Here is a 15,695-nt window from a genome sequence, read left to right on the forward strand (position 1 = left end):
TATAAGGTTCTATCTGGTATCTTTGAAGCTCAGTATCTCAAAACCCACTCAGAAACGCAAAGTGAATGGGCTCCAAGCAAATACAACCTCTTAAATATTGCATTACTTCATACTTTTAAACAGTATGAAAAGTTTGTGCAGAACTTCACACGTATATTTAGCGCCCTATAAACAACATATTTATGTTGTTTATAGGGCACACTCAAAATGTCAGTTTGAACCTTATAATTCTAAGGTCTCGAATGACTTGGATGTGATAAAAGAGTTCCAGGCAGACACTTTACATCTATTTAAAGCTTGCACTGCTTGCTTTCTGAGCTGTGGTTTTTAGGCGCTCATGCCAAGAGACTGGTCAGCGCAAATACTCACATTTGCGTGGCAAAGTCCTGCGTTGGGTCAATGGGCGAGTAGTCAAATATCCTTTGAAGACTCCCTACATACCTGCGGAGCCACAACAGCCAAACACTTAGACAATAGGAAAAAAAAATACAAAGCACCGACATACATGAATAAAATACAGTAAGAAGAATATAATAATAATCCACAATTTAACCATTTGAAGAGTAGGTTTTTTGGAATGTTTTTTCAAAATTCTATATCATTGTTCTAGAACTTCTCTGCTTTCAATTACCAGTAGTGATTGTTACATCAGCATTAGAGTGTTCAGTTGAGAACATTTCAATCACACATTTGCGACCTCACACCATAAAGGCTAATGGAATAGGGTGAAGGGCAGTAGACAACATTTTAATGTTTCTGCTACTACTACCCTGTTGCAACAAGGGAAATGTAGGTTTGACTGCATCAGGATGGGCCTGCCAGGTACTCACGCCCTCTGGAATTCTGGGATGCTGAAGAGGACCTGCATGGTGGCGCTCATGTAGCAGCTGTTGCCCATGTTCTTGATGCCGGTGTAGCCCGAGCCGTACACGGCCTTCAGCTTGAGCCCCGACTCCTGGATCACCTCCCATTCGCTGAGGCGCGGCCGCACCTCGTTGTCCGTGTGCCCGTTCTCTGTTGGCTGAAGAAAAGCCAGGTGTTAGACACTGCAAAAGAAGTCTGTCTTAAGCATTTTAGTCTTGTAATGAGGCTTACAATCTTTTTTTCTCTCAAGTAGAAAATATTATCTTGTTTTTATGCTCACGTTTGCTTGACCAGTTACATTTTCATGTTTCTACTCATGTTGAAAATCGAACCGTCTCACCTAATTGTCAATGTTTGTCTTATTTAGTGAAAAAGATTTAAAGTCTAAATATACGACTGAAATACAGAGATGCAAAATACATGTTGAGACAGACTGTTTGTTTTTTGCAGTAAAGTTTATGGTGGTCTCCCAAAACTACAGGTCTCAATAGATTAGTAGAAATAAATGCGATTGGCAAAGGTAACACTGCGGGTTGCTGGGTGGCTCCTCCTGATAAAGTCTGTTCCAGTGTGGATTTCGCCAGGCATTCTGTTAAACTAATCTGAACCGCAGCCATGCCAACTGTGGCAGCTGCCTCACCAGCAGGGCCATAATTCACTGCAGCCTCGACTGAGGTGGAAAGAGCTACAGTCAGCAGAACAGTCAGCGGCTCACTGCACAACAGCACAACCCTGTGGTTGATTGGGTAACTGCAGTCTGCCTGAGGTGACCTCCTCCGACTCAGCGTCTGCGACGTGAGCTAAAGTGGGCAACCTCACACCTTTCAGAGGAGCGAGAGTGTGTGAATGGGTGTGTGTGTGTGTGTGTGTGTGTGTGTGTGTGTGTGAGAGTGTGTGTGAGTGTGTGTGTGTGTGTGTGTGTGTGTGTGTGAGAGTGTGTGTGTGTGTGTGTGTGTGTGAGAGAGTGTGTGTGTGTGTATATGTGTCCTTACAACTGTCTAATAGCGAGAAACTGGAGCCATGAGCACAAAGACACACACTGCGAATTTTAGATTGGGAGAAAAGAGGAGTGACATGAGGAGTCGACGAGGAGCAAATAAAGAATGGAACACCGGAAATCTGAACAGCAGTGAGGTTTTGGGTTCTGTTATCTGACATGAAGGCAGTGAAGGGCGGAACTTCACTCGAAACCAAAAACGGAAGAGCAACAACATGTTGTCTGGAGGCTAGTTTACTGGTGTCCCTGCATTTGCCCATAATGTCACATTTTAAATACATGTAATATTAAACATAAGCTTCATCACGGCAGACAGCACGGGCAGGTGTACCTTTTGCATCTGCAGCATATTGATGCCGAAGTGTGCCAGGTGGTCTGCTAAGTGGGGGTCCAGCACAGCCTGCTCCTCTTCAAACGAATAAACATCTGCCCCAGAAGGGAAGAGAAGGTTACTGCGATCACACTCAAAACACAGGACTTACTCAGCTTATATTTCTTCATTATTTTTTATTATGAATCCTTTATTTTACCAGGGAAGTCACATTGAGATTCACATCTCTTTTACATTTGAGCCCTGGCCAACACGGCAGTACACATAAAGAGCATAGAACTTTATGAACTATTCATGTGTACAGGGGGATATACTGTATCATTGAAGTAATTTAGATTAAGTATCCTCCATTCAAGGTTAGAGCAGTTGTGCCCCAGATGGGAGGATTTTAACCTATGTTGAAACCTCAGTTTGTTAGTTATACGCTCCTAACCACCCTGCTGTAAAATGCCACCTTGACCAGCTTAAAAAATGAGCTGGTCAAGCTTTGCTGGTCATAAAGCTGGTCGAGCCGGGTATGAGTTGGGCAACAAGCATGGCCAACTCGTCATGAAGCTGGTCTAGCAGGGTATGAAAAAAATAAAAATTAAAATTAAAATTAAAATAAAAATAACTCATAATTCATATAATAAAAATGTTATGAGAAAACATAAAAGGCTAAAAGCTAAAAGCTTTGAAGGCAACTTGGCTGCAGACATCAAGCTCTCTAATACCAAGACCAGGGGGGCAGTTACAGGGTCCGAGGGCAGTACTGACCGGCTCCGTCTGGGGTGATAGTGCCCAGCCTGACCGCCAGGGGGAAGTTGGTCTCCCTGTAATGCTGCAGGGCGTGTCCGTTGCCCCCACTGCCGTCGAAGAACCATTTCCCACAAAGCACTTCTCCGTCTGTCAGGTTGAGCCACAGGTTCTCCCTCATCTCACACTTGGCGCACTTCCATCCACTAAGGAGAGATGGTGGGGTGGAAAAAGGAGGGAAATGGGGTGATGTCCAAATATTTTTCTGTTGATCAGGTAATACTCCTACTGGGGGAAGCTAGTAGCCTGAATGAGACCGGAAGGCTGGCGGTTCGAGCCCCGGTGTAGCCACGATAAGATCTGCACAGCTGTTGGGCCCTTAAGCAAGGCCCTTAACCCCACATTGCTCCAGGGGGGATTGTCCCTTGCTTTGCCTAATCAACTGTAAATCGCTTTGGATAAAAGAGTCAGCTTTTAATGTTTTGCAATGTAATGTATTGCATAACATTTGTGGGCTGATTTAGGCCATGTCTGAACTTTTTTTTCATTTTTATTTTTTACTTTCACTAAACAGCCCAGACAAACCTGATTGATCACTGATTATTTCTTCAATGATATTATAAAAATCTGACCCTTAGATCAGCAGATTGTATTACACAAATATATTTTCACAAGCCGAGAGATGTCCGACTGATTGCATTGTTAGTTCACACACGTCATGAGACTTGTCGCCCAGAGCAGCTCAAAGTTCACCAAAGCAAATGCAGCTGCACATATTTGTCCATCTGCGATTGTTGTTTGTGCAGGTTATATTTAGAAGAATAACCTTTCCTGTAATCTACAGTACTGCCCTGTTTACACAATGCATCTTTGCTATCCCTTCATTTCCTCTCTTTTGGCAATTATAATTCAGCCACAAGCAAAATCACATCATTGTTTTAATGAAAAAACTGGAATATTTACTGCAAACACAATTTTAGAAGATTATGCGCTGAAGCTGATATGGGATCATAGTTCTCAAATCCTAAGAGGAGGCAACAGATTGCCTGGGCTTTATCGCAGCCTGGCAACAGACTTGCATCAACAAACATCATCCATAACATTCCCGCAACATGGAGGCGACAGTCCTGCCACCTGGCATTATGGGAACAGGTTCCCAGGGGAGGGAGGGACACTCTGTGAGTCATCAGATTGTCACTAGAAGGCCACTCAAGAAAGGACTAGTACTAACCATCACCATGGGCACAGGAATCCTATTGGCCATAATGTTCCCTTGAGCGGTTTACATGGCATGACGTGTTGTTAACAGGGCAGGACTTCCACCCATTCTAGGGGGACCATCCAGTGAAACCGACTCCATAGGGGTAGGTTTCATTTCAACTTTGGGGGGGGAGTGAAATGACTAATACCTCATACAGTGCTGCCAGTAGGTTTTTGGACAGTAGCACAATTTTCGTTCTTTTGACTTTGTACTCCAGCACATTGGCTTTGACATGAAACGGAGAATATGATTTGTGGCTATTTACATACACTTTGAGCAATCCATGTAGGAATTGCATCCCTTTTTATACATAGTCCCTCTATTTTAGGGGACCAAAAGTACAGTCATCTCTTTCTGATTAGTCAGGTGTATTCAAGGAATACTCATAATTGCTTCCTTGACTGTTGTAAGGGTCATTTTCTTAATTGATTCTTAATTGACAATGTGTATTAACATAAAGACAATCACATGATTACAAATAACCTTTTAGTGATAATCCTTATTACTATTAGACCACTTTCTGAATAAAGTGCTTACTATGAGTCTTTCTCTGTCTCTCTCTAGCAGACAGACAGCCTTTGACCTTAATGTCTTGGCTTTTCAGCTGGCACATTCTGGTCTTACAGCAAGGTCAACAAGGAGTATTCAGAAGACAAAATACTGATAAATGTTCTTGGCCAGCTTCATGTCTTTTTGTTTTGGTAAAGCCCCCCCTTCTGGAAAAGTGTGTATAAGAGTCTTACTGTGTCTGATGCAAATCAGAAAGGCAGTTAGCTTTCTCACTTTCTGTCATTTCTTTGCAAATAAATATGAAAGTTAAACACAAGTATAGCTATCGTTGTTATTACTGGGATCTGTTTCATCAGACGATGCTCACCTGTGAAATGTTAAAAAGGGCATTTTTCCCTAACACTGTCATAGGACTCATCTTGATGAATGCAACAACAGACTCCAAAGGCAATCAAAAGCATAGAATCAAGACTAGATATTGAAAGATTTATTTTACCTGCACTAAGAAAGCGATTGAGTACACCTGACTAATCAGAATATTGTCCAATTACTTTTGGTCCCCTAAAATGTGGGGGGCTAATTATAAAAAGGGATGCAATTCCTACACGGTTCACCCAACATCCTGGAGTACAGAGCCAGAAGAACAGAAACCGTACCAAATACTTATGGACTGCACTGCATGTCATTATACCAATTAAGGGGGGACAGTTCATTTATATGAAACTATTGTGGGTGACGCGTCTCCCCGTTTCGCCCCAACCCTGTGCGTTTGAGAGAGGCTGTACCTGGGGGGGATTCGCAGGCCATTGTCCAGCTGCCTGAGGCTGCTGGCGTGTCGGGACACCTGCACCTCCTCCTCCCACGTCTCCGACTCAGTCTTCCTGTAGGCGCACGTGGCATTGAGCACCGCGTCGCACGCTATCGTCACCTGCGAGGGACCGGGAATACACGCCGCCTGAGTCACATGGGTCACCCGGGTTACCGGGACCGTGCGCCCTCCCTCAAACGTCACGGTTCTAGATCAGTGGTTTTCAAACTTGTTCTTTCACGGCAATCCAATTTACCCAAACGGTTCACCCTCACAATAAAATAATGACAACATCTGACTAATTACACATCTAAGCACAATCAAATCATTTTGGATAAAGTGTAAAAGAGTAAAGAAAAATTATATTTAATATCTATTTCACTACCGCTTCCATGGACACCATATAGGCACGGAGAGGGCAGAGTGTGCAGTTATCTATGAACTATTGTTAATATAATGGAGTGTTGGTCCATTTTGGTGATCCTTTTCTTTAAAAACTGGGAATACCCAACTGTGAAAACCACTGTTCTAGATCACTGTGATTGGAAATTGCTGAAGTCACACCAAATCACACGTGCATCATGACAAACCCTTTGGCGAGTGCAGCCAAACCAGTTTTTTCTTTTGTTTTTTTTAGTGCTGTGGGGCGTGCTGGTTCTCATTGTGACTTCCCACTTTGTGCCTTTGAGACAAAATGGCCGTGCATTTCAGGTAATAGTCATGATCCAACTTTCCGATTAGTGTGCATGCAAAAGAAGGGTGCTAATTGCAGTGAATCAAGACAGTTTCCCCATAATGAACTCTAAATTGAAAGAACTTCAATTACAGAGACGTTTTTTCACTATAGACTCTAAGTAAAAATCGGATTAATAAGTGCCAAAGTTGTTTTGCAATATGCATGGTCCAAGATGGAGATGCATACCTGTATCAACACACAAAGATCCACAAAATGTGAAGTTAAGCATGCAATAAAATAATACAAGAACATTTCAAAAAGATGGAAAATTTGCAATTGCAAGCATTTAAAAAGAAAAGTAAAAATGATAAAAAAACCCAAAAAAGAACGCTTCAGCATGCAGGAAAAGCAGAGCACACTGTACAACCACTGACCAGTGCTGGCAACTCCTCAATATTTGGTAAAGGGATCTCGAAGTGGTCTGGGAAAATGACGAGCTTGACCTCGTCTTCGTACTCATAATCATCCCCGTTAAAATCACGGTTAAGTTCTAAATCTTAAAAGAAGAGAGGAAGCAGACATTCAGTTACGTGTTGACAGCGTTATTTGGCATTTGGTGCTGTGGGTTAAGTCGAGTTTGCATTTGGGACTCGTGACCGCAGAGGGTCAGGGGTTACAGGTCAAAGGTCACAGCTGCCAAACCAGTAAAAGTAACAGCGACAGTGCGCTAGCACACTGGTACCTCAACTTTTTAATACTGCCACCCGAATTTGAAATTCTTTTTCATATTGGGACCCAAATTATAAATTAATACAAGAAACACTGCTCTAGAAATCATTCAGGTCTGTGTAATGTGTGTAACTTTGTAAATAGGAATTCAATTAAAAGCTTAAAACACAGGCTTCGATGCTACACCCGTTTACAGCAGAACAGTAGGCAACTGCTAACTGGCGGTGTAAGCTAACAGGCTTATGGGCCTGTTAGTTTGGAATGCCCTGTGCGCAGGCTGGAGTGAATAACCATTATCAGAACAGGAGGCCCCCGCGAATGACAAAAAAATACCAAGGGCACATTCTTTCACAGCCCTGTCAGCCTGTCCACTCTGGCCTTTGTTTGGTGCGGCAAAACAACAAGATGTCCATCCGCTTCCATGACGTCAGAACAGACAGACAGGCCCATTAGATCACAGGCCCGGCATGGAACATGCCAATCCGACCCCAGTGCTATATCACAAACAGGTGGACGCAGAGCCTAGATTCTCTATTTTTTCTCCTTCTCTGGTGGACCCCCACTATGGAGAGAACCCCCCCAGGAAAGAGTGTCAGCCCCCAAAATCTACAGCCCTGCGTCACTCTCGCGATCGAGCAACGATGTCATCTGGCGGATGGGAGGGGGGAATTCCGCAGAAACCCCCTGACCCCCCAAATCTTCTCAGGCAAGTTTCAGGAAGGGGGGGGGGGGAGGTGGGCAGTACAGTCAGCAGGAGAGAGGTGCAGTGGCCCGTCCTGAAAATGGAAACCAACCAATGGGAGTAGTCCGTCAGCTCAGGGGTTGGGGGTAGGGTGGGGGTAGGATTGACAGGGCCCGGCAGCTGACAGAAGTGAGGCGACAGGCAGTGGGGGGGAACCCGCCGTAAAGCAACCCCTCCTGCCCCACACCCCCATCCGCACCCCTCCAGGCCCAGAAGGAGAGTAGGCCAGCCTGGACATTTGGCACACCGGATTTAGAACAGTTACTAACTGAGAATAGAGGGGGCTAAACTTAGCACTAACACATGGAAGCCCGTCGCTTTTCAGACACAGAGGTGTGTGTGTGGGGGGGGGGTGCTTTTGCATAGCCGTGGCCGTCACCGTTGTATCCCAGAAGCCCCTGGGCCACCTGCTACTCTGACGTGTGGAGGCAAAGTTAGGTACAGCATGAGAACGAGAACGGAAACCCACCAACCAAAAGATCAATTTAAGCAATGCACTCATGACATTCTCCCAGCTGAAAACAACTCTTTCACAAAGAGCTTGACAGTGTCATATAAAATGGAAAAACACTTCCACATCAATTTGAAGAACTTTATGATTTAACATTTTGGTAATGCCTCCCAAAACAGATACTTGTAAAAACATCAATCAAAACAATAATTTAAAAAACACTCACCTAGAAATATTTTCCCATTTCTTCTCCTTGGTACGGCACCACCAACGGCAGCACCTGAGGCTTTCTGTAGAGCACAGTACACATGGTCAAAGATGGAGGGCACCATAGAGACTGCCACAGAGCAGACAGTACCACTTCCCAAACTATTTACAACTATACCGGGGTCAAATAATAACTTCAAATACTTTGATGCTGGTACTGGTCATTTAAAAACACACCTGCTGAAGGCTCAAAATCTTTGAGAAAATATGTTACGTGCGTTGTGTATTAATTTTGCCAAAAATAGATCACAATTGAAGTTCCTCTTAAAGAGTTTAATTTGTCATGACGCAGGCCACACTTTTGTGTCAAATCAAATTTAAAAAGAAATAAAATTAATTCAAAGGCAGTACCACAATTTTACATGGTTCAAGTATACATAGCCCAGAGACTCATGAGCCCTACAGTGGATAAGAATGAATTACCGGGACTTAACAGGTTATCCACTTTGGTAAACTAGGCTCGACCAGGTCATAAATACCGACTACAGTGTTTCACGTACGGCTTTTGCGGTACAAGCGCTTGATACAGTAATGACAGGGGGTCACATCAGGGACAGGTTATGATGAAAACAAAGAAAAGCAGAGGACACCGTACCGATGTACCGCCAATGTAACACGGTAAGACATCAAACTGAACACGATCCCTTCTCTAATCCCCTTGCAAAACACCAGCGACGCATATTCTGTGCGTCAGGAGTCCGATTTGAAATGTCCCATCATATTTACGGTCATATCTCACATTTCATGGGAATTATTGTGGCTGTTTCGCCTTCCTCTCGCTCGTATCGTTCGCCAAAAAGATCGCTCGATTAAAGAGCTGGGAGAAAGTGCCCATTCAGTGCAATTTCAGAGAGAGTGGCATCATCCCTGTTTTTCTGATCCCTCCTTCCCTCGGCTGAAATTGAACACTTGTAAACAGCCAGGTACGGTATTGTATGTCAACGCAGGCATTAAATAAAGACAGGGATGGTGGCACAAGTCCAATCAAATGAACACTTTGGGCATTCTTCACAATCGGCACTATGGAAATTAAATAAATAATTTAGTTATGTCATTAATTCAAATTGAAACACATTTGATCTACATTAAGAGGCCCTTGTTTTGTTTACTTCCATAGATAATGACATTGTCTGGATTCCAAATCGATTAGAACCGTGTTAAGATTGAACCGCCAGCCAGGTATTTTTCTCTCGCTCTCTACACCAAGTTTCTTAAAATTATATATCAGTCTTCCTGGATTATCAGGAGATCCAGAGTTCTTGAGAAATAAAATACCAAAATCTGAATTTAGTAAAATCAGTTCATAAACTGTTTTCAGCCACTGCATATTATGGTGCAGGGCAGCTGATGAAATGCCAGTATTCTTGTTGTGTGTAATTTCATTATTAAAGTCTCTGTCATGTGGCATCATTCCTCTGCTACTTGTATAACCTGTCATGAAGACGCCATTAGCTAAAAAATGCCTGCCTTGAAAATACAAATAATAATAATAAGTCACTAACTTGTGCTTGAATGATCATTGGAGTGCAAGTCTCCATGCACTTTTTCATTCATAACTAGATTATCATAATCTACATTTTACAAGTGGAAGTATTATAGTGCAGTCAAAACATGAATGACTGATGACTTCTCTTGTAATGGGAGTCGCAGACAATGCATACAAGCCTGAAACACCCAATAAAATCATTCAATTAAGTCATATGGCAGCACCATAGTTCCCCGAATTTCCCTGTAAATTTTGAGAATGGCTGTACTTCCTTCATCTCAGTGCTTGAAGTTCAAAGTACTACTGAATCTATATTTAAGAGTGTTAACATTAAAAATACCCGCCTGGAGACTGCCCCCTTTGAACCTGTCCAAAATAACACAACCATTGACCTGAGAAGACAGCATCCAAGAAAGCAGATCCTAGGTTGTATAATTGTATTCATAATCATACAAAAAACAGGCATTTTGAGAATTCTTTATTTATTTATTTTCAAAATTTTTCAAAATGTCAGTGTTCTAGAATCCATTGCTTTCATTTACCAGATGTGATTAACACATCAGCATTAGACTGTTAAGTTTAGAACATTCCAATCACATATTTGTGATCTTACACCCAACTGGTTAAACTTTGTTCAACTGGGTAGGTCAACTGAGAACTCAATTCTAATCAGCAGTAATGTTGATTGTGCAGTTAGTCAGATGGATTTTGTCCGGATGAAGACACTTCCTGCAGCACAGCGTCCCCAATGTAAGGTTAAGAGCACAGACAAGAGTAAGAGAGAGGCCTTCCGGAGGTCCTTACCTCTTTAACTGTGCGTTTTAGATGCATGTACACACTCTGCCCGGTTTTGCGGTAGTGTCTCTCTACGTGTTCCCGTCCAAAGCCCAGGAACGTGTTCATGCAGACGTACAGGCCTCCATCAGACTCCTAAGAACAGAGGAAACCAGAAGAGTTATTACCAGAGAGCATTATAAGCAAGGCTTTTACATGTTACAGGCCAGCATTTACCAAACAAGCTTAGCGAGAGATGTACACATACTGTATTTTTACATACAGTCCATTTATACAGCTAGATATTTTTACTGAAGTTATTCAGGTTAAGAACTCTAGGGTATAGCCGGGAAATCAAACCCACAACCTTTCAGTTGCAAGCCTGGTTTCCAAAACATTATGCTGCACAGCCAAAAATAATAATAAATAAATAACAATCTGACGGTAAACAGTTGGCTGTAAAGACAGGATGGCGGGAATGGTATCAAATTACTACCACTTAGTACCTAGAACCGCTAGAAAGCATCTGTTTAAATGGCCCTATTAAGAGCCTTTTCCTTTTCAAAGGAAAAGGGAGGGTCAAAGTTCAGATTGAATGACTCACTGTAAATGATTCTAAATACCAGGAGCTACCTGTGGTGCAAATTATGGTAAAAGGAAGAATTATGTTTAACAGCAAAAAAGCTAAATCAATTACTGTACGTGGTTGGACTCTAATGCACTTACCCCACCCCTCCCCCCGTGCCTCTACCCAATTTAATTTAATGTGCTCAACCTCTGGTGACTAGCCTGCTGGTAGCCACAGTAACAAGCTCACAGCGGGCCTTCAGAAGCTCCATGCCATTTCACCCAGAGGAAAGCCCTGTGTCACATACTGGACACATCTCATCTAATCCTGGGGCATCTAAATCACATTCTGGAGGATGTGTCTCGCTCACTTTAGGCATTTACGCCTTTAAAGTTACATTCCTCGGTCCAAACTACTCGCAAGAGAGGTTCAAATCACTCTGTGTGGCATGTGGACTATTACATAATTCTGTAAGAAGAAATTCACATGTACGTGTGCATATAATGTGTATAAAGACAATTGCGATGTTTGTGATTTAAATTTAGAGCATCACAGAATGTTGCTGTTACGATTGTTAATCTATTGATTTAATATGCTAAAGATTTATACAATGTAATGTTGTGTGTATATATTTTTATTCTTCAGTGCAGCTAATATGACAAATGCTGGTTACGGCATGCAACCATACTGTCCAAATGGTGGAGAACCACTGCTCGAAAGCATAAACACTGTTTTTGGGAATCTACCAAAAGCCCCAGAAGAGAAGATATATCGGCAAGATTCCTTATCTGCAGCCATGAGCAGTCAGGTCTTTTAAATGTCATGGATCGCACAGGCCTACTGTAGGAAGTACTGGCTGCCAAAGCAGCCCTCTCGAGCTCTCCGATTCTCCTGCTGGGAGTTATTCCCACCCCGAGGGCAAAGAGCTGCCCGGGGCACTGTTCCCAAACTATGGGGTTTCAGGGTTTGGGGTTGAGTTGGGTTACGACGTGCGTATGTGCATATGATGAAAGAGACGCACTGCACAAAACGTATTTTCATTAACATTAATGTCATGGTCACTACACCTGCCATACGCACTTCCACTAGATACAGCCAACACGCAGCTGGGTTTGATACTACACTCTCAGAAATAAAGTGATAGTTTAGGTATGTTTTTGTTCTCCAAGGATCAAATTTCCCAAATGTACCTTGAAAGTGCAGTTATATTTGGGTACAAAAAGAGTACATTTTCCAAGCAAAAAAGGTACAAACTAATCATATATTGCTGGCTATGGCTACAATTTTATGTACCTTTAGAATATTGTTCCATCGACAAGCATGTGTACCTTTTTAGGCAGTTGTCGAACCTTTCTGAAAGTGTAAAAAGCACTTTCATTTCAGGTTTAAATCTGCGTCTGGGCTGCATTTTACTAAGAGGTGGGTCAGGACAAACGTATCGGGTTATTAAGCAGGCCATGAGTTTGACACGTTGTGTAACCCCTGGCAAAGCGGCAAGAATGCGAGGGGGCACACGCAGTCTGTACGAGGCTATTCATTAACAGTGACTACTTCCGAGAGAAAGGCGTTCTGGTTTTGCTACACAGGGGGCACGACCGACTATTACTTCACACCTACGCCTGAACAAACTCAATAAAAATACAAGCCTGACTATTAGCCATCTGGTCCACGATAGCGCTAGCTAGAGTGCGCTGGCAAAAAGAGATGAATGAATTCATGAAACAGCAACGCTAAGCTTACTGCTTACATGAAACACTGTGTTTTCTTTTACTCGTATAGGCCATTACAATTAGCTAGACACATGCTTTTTATTTGCATACTAAAACAAACTACCAAACATGTCTAAAACCAAGACAACCTCTCGTAATAGTAAACTTCTCGTGATATATTTTGGCACTTCCACGTAGACACAAAACAAGAGCACGTAAATAGTCCTGTAAGTGCATTCATTCTCGTATGAAAGAATCGGAAATAACAATATAAAATTCGTTTAAGCATAAAGTTTGGGGGTGACACAGGAGCTCAAAAAGCAAGGGGGTAAAAATAGCCCACATCTTTCAGTCTGACATGACGAACATCATATAGCTGAGTCACATTTAAACCCGTTTTAGCTTAGGAATAATACGACTAAGCGTAAATGCAAAACTGAAAATATTCCAAACGCTAACGTTTTAAAATATAACGAATTAACCAGCGGCATGGCCGCAGGCATTTCACCCAAATCGTTGACGGCGTGTGCTTGCGAGAAATTTAGGCTACTACTACGACATTCTGACTGCCTGTCTGAATTTTGTTTTGTTTATTAAATCAAACAACATTACACATTTTGCAGGCGGGGCATGCATGTTACTTAATAGACAGGCGGGATAGATGGTTGAAGTTTTATAGCAAAATGACGCACATAGCCTACATAGGATGGGATTTACCCACGGTATTAAACCATTTCAAACAGCTGAGTCATAGCAATAGTTGTCAATACGATCTGTAAAATTACAGGGTTTACTCTATTCACGTAGCAGTGTATACTAGCTGAAAATTCAACATTCAATTTTATTTTTAATCCAGTGCATTGAGTATAGTATGGATAGTATGGATCAACTTATCCATATAGATAAGAATACGGACCGTTCCTCGCGCAAACAATAGACCTGACAAAGGGAATTGTTCCCACGGCCCACTGCGCGATGTAAACATTGCATTTATTTATTTATTTTCGTGGCCTCTCAAGTTCAAAGGAATGGTGGCAAGCGGGAACTCCCCTATTCCACCAAATGTAACGTTACTGCGCAGCTACTTCACGTGCTGCTTCCACAGACAGTTCATGCAACACGAAAACCAGTTAGAATCAGGAAGAACTTACTGGGGAATCGTAGGAAAAGGCACATTCACTCTTGAAAACCCTGTCTCCCGTTCTGGGAACTCGGATGGTGGGCATGTAGGGGACCAGCAGCTCTCCTATGTCTGCAGCCATCTTCGCATTCCTGCTTCTAGCCCTCAATACTGCCACTTGCGAGAGAACCCCTAGAACTGACTGTCAGAGAGGGAAGCAGATGCTGCTATTTTTAAAACATACTGGCCCGACATTCCTGCTGAATCTGGGGACGTGACGCTGGAAAACGACGAGGGGGAGGAAAATATTGTAAAAACAAAAATGATATGAGCTCAGTAGATTGCTAGCCAGGCATATATTATCGGAGTCGCGTCTTTGTGGAACAGCAAAGCGATTTTAATTTGGCGCGATGACGTGGGAAATCCACACACTGTTGTCCACTGTAATGTAAGTGCTGTTGCCGAGCCTTACCTCAGTAGTTTATAAAGGTCGCGCAGATTGACGTTTTAACATCGGACTCGCTATAATACTATGTCTGGCATTAAATTAAAGCTTTCATTATTTATTGAAGTCTGTCGATTACGATATAGGCTAGTAAATGTTTGCTGAAGTGTCGCCTTTTGTTGGGTGTCATTCTACATAAACAGATACATCATTGCATTAACAGGTAAAAATCTTTAAAACTGTGTTACCCCTTTTATACGGTGATTTTATACGGAGAATGAATGGCACTTTTCAGTTAGTCTGCTATTGCCTTGTTTGTCTATTTGGTGACATGCACTGATTGAAATATAAACATCGGTATCATAGCACCCCTTCCAAATGCGTCGTGCTTAATAAGTTTACATTTAAACAATGACAACATCTCCCTTTTACCGTGAGTCACATCCGTATAGTGTAAAAAAAAATCTGATCTCCTGCCCTGACAATGTGTAACTACCTACTTGATCCTGAGGACAGAGTGTGGTTGTCTGAAAACAGTGTTGGAGGTCTTTATGATATATTTCACAAAGAAGAGAAAGAAAGTTTCGAAGAGAAAGTTGACCTCAAAATCTAGCTGTCATATTTGTTGGTGATAATCATACTCTAGTACAGTTTAGTTCCATTAATTAGTCATAAACATTGGTCTCTATTTATTTCGTAAAGACCCTTTTCAGATAAAGACCCTTTTCAGATTTCAGTCTATAAATGTCCAAAACTACATCAATTTACATCAAGTACATCAATACCAAGGAAATGCCTGTCTCAGATTCAAACCATTTCCTTTTGGGTGTAAGGATTACGGACAACATGATATTTCAGGTTCTCTTGTTCTGCATGTAGCCTAGGAAACAGGTTTGAAATAGCTGCACTTCCTTGGCAAGCCATGAACCATCAGAACTACTTTGCCATTGCAGCCAGAGGTGATGAACCCAAAAAGAACCTCATACATCTCAAAATAAACACACACTCCTCTATAACATTAGGCCTGGTAGGATTACCGAACATAAACAGGAAATCTCCAGACAGTCTAGGCCTGGTTTCATAATCCATTTCACAGAAGGAGTTATAACGATCTAGGTTAGAAATAAATGTAAAAAATACATGTATAAAATAAACATTTGGGCAGGAATGGCAAAATGTGAAAACTGCTATACAAAGAACCATTTTACCAGACAAAAAACCC

General features: G+C 42.2%; 1 protein-coding gene across 1 annotated transcript in view; it reads right to left on the minus strand.

The window, feature by feature from the left end:
• Positions 1-14,220, minus strand: part of usp13 (ubiquitin specific peptidase 13) — a 38,033-nt gene extending 23,813 nt beyond the window's left edge. The window contains exons 1-9 of the mRNA XM_061238638.1: positions 14,060-14,220; positions 10,662-10,787; positions 8,331-8,394; positions 6,617-6,738; positions 5,484-5,626; positions 2,949-3,133; positions 2,193-2,287; positions 831-1,021; positions 370-441 (exon numbers count right to left, since the gene is read on the minus strand). Of these exons, the coding sequence (XP_061094622.1) occupies positions 370-441; positions 831-1,021; positions 2,193-2,287; positions 2,949-3,133; positions 5,484-5,626; positions 6,617-6,738; positions 8,331-8,394; positions 10,662-10,787; positions 14,060-14,170 (1,109 nt within the window). The 5' untranslated portion in view covers positions 14,171-14,220. The remainder of the gene's footprint in view (positions 1-369; positions 442-830; positions 1,022-2,192; positions 2,288-2,948; positions 3,134-5,483; positions 5,627-6,616; positions 6,739-8,330; positions 8,395-10,661; positions 10,788-14,059) is intronic.
• Between the last annotated feature and the right edge of the window lie 1,475 nt (positions 14,221-15,695).

Source organism: Conger conger, chromosome 4 (assembly GCF_963514075.1).
Source record: "Conger conger chromosome 4, fConCon1.1, whole genome shotgun sequence".
NCBI lineage: Eukaryota > Metazoa > Chordata > Actinopteri > Anguilliformes > Congridae > Conger > Conger conger.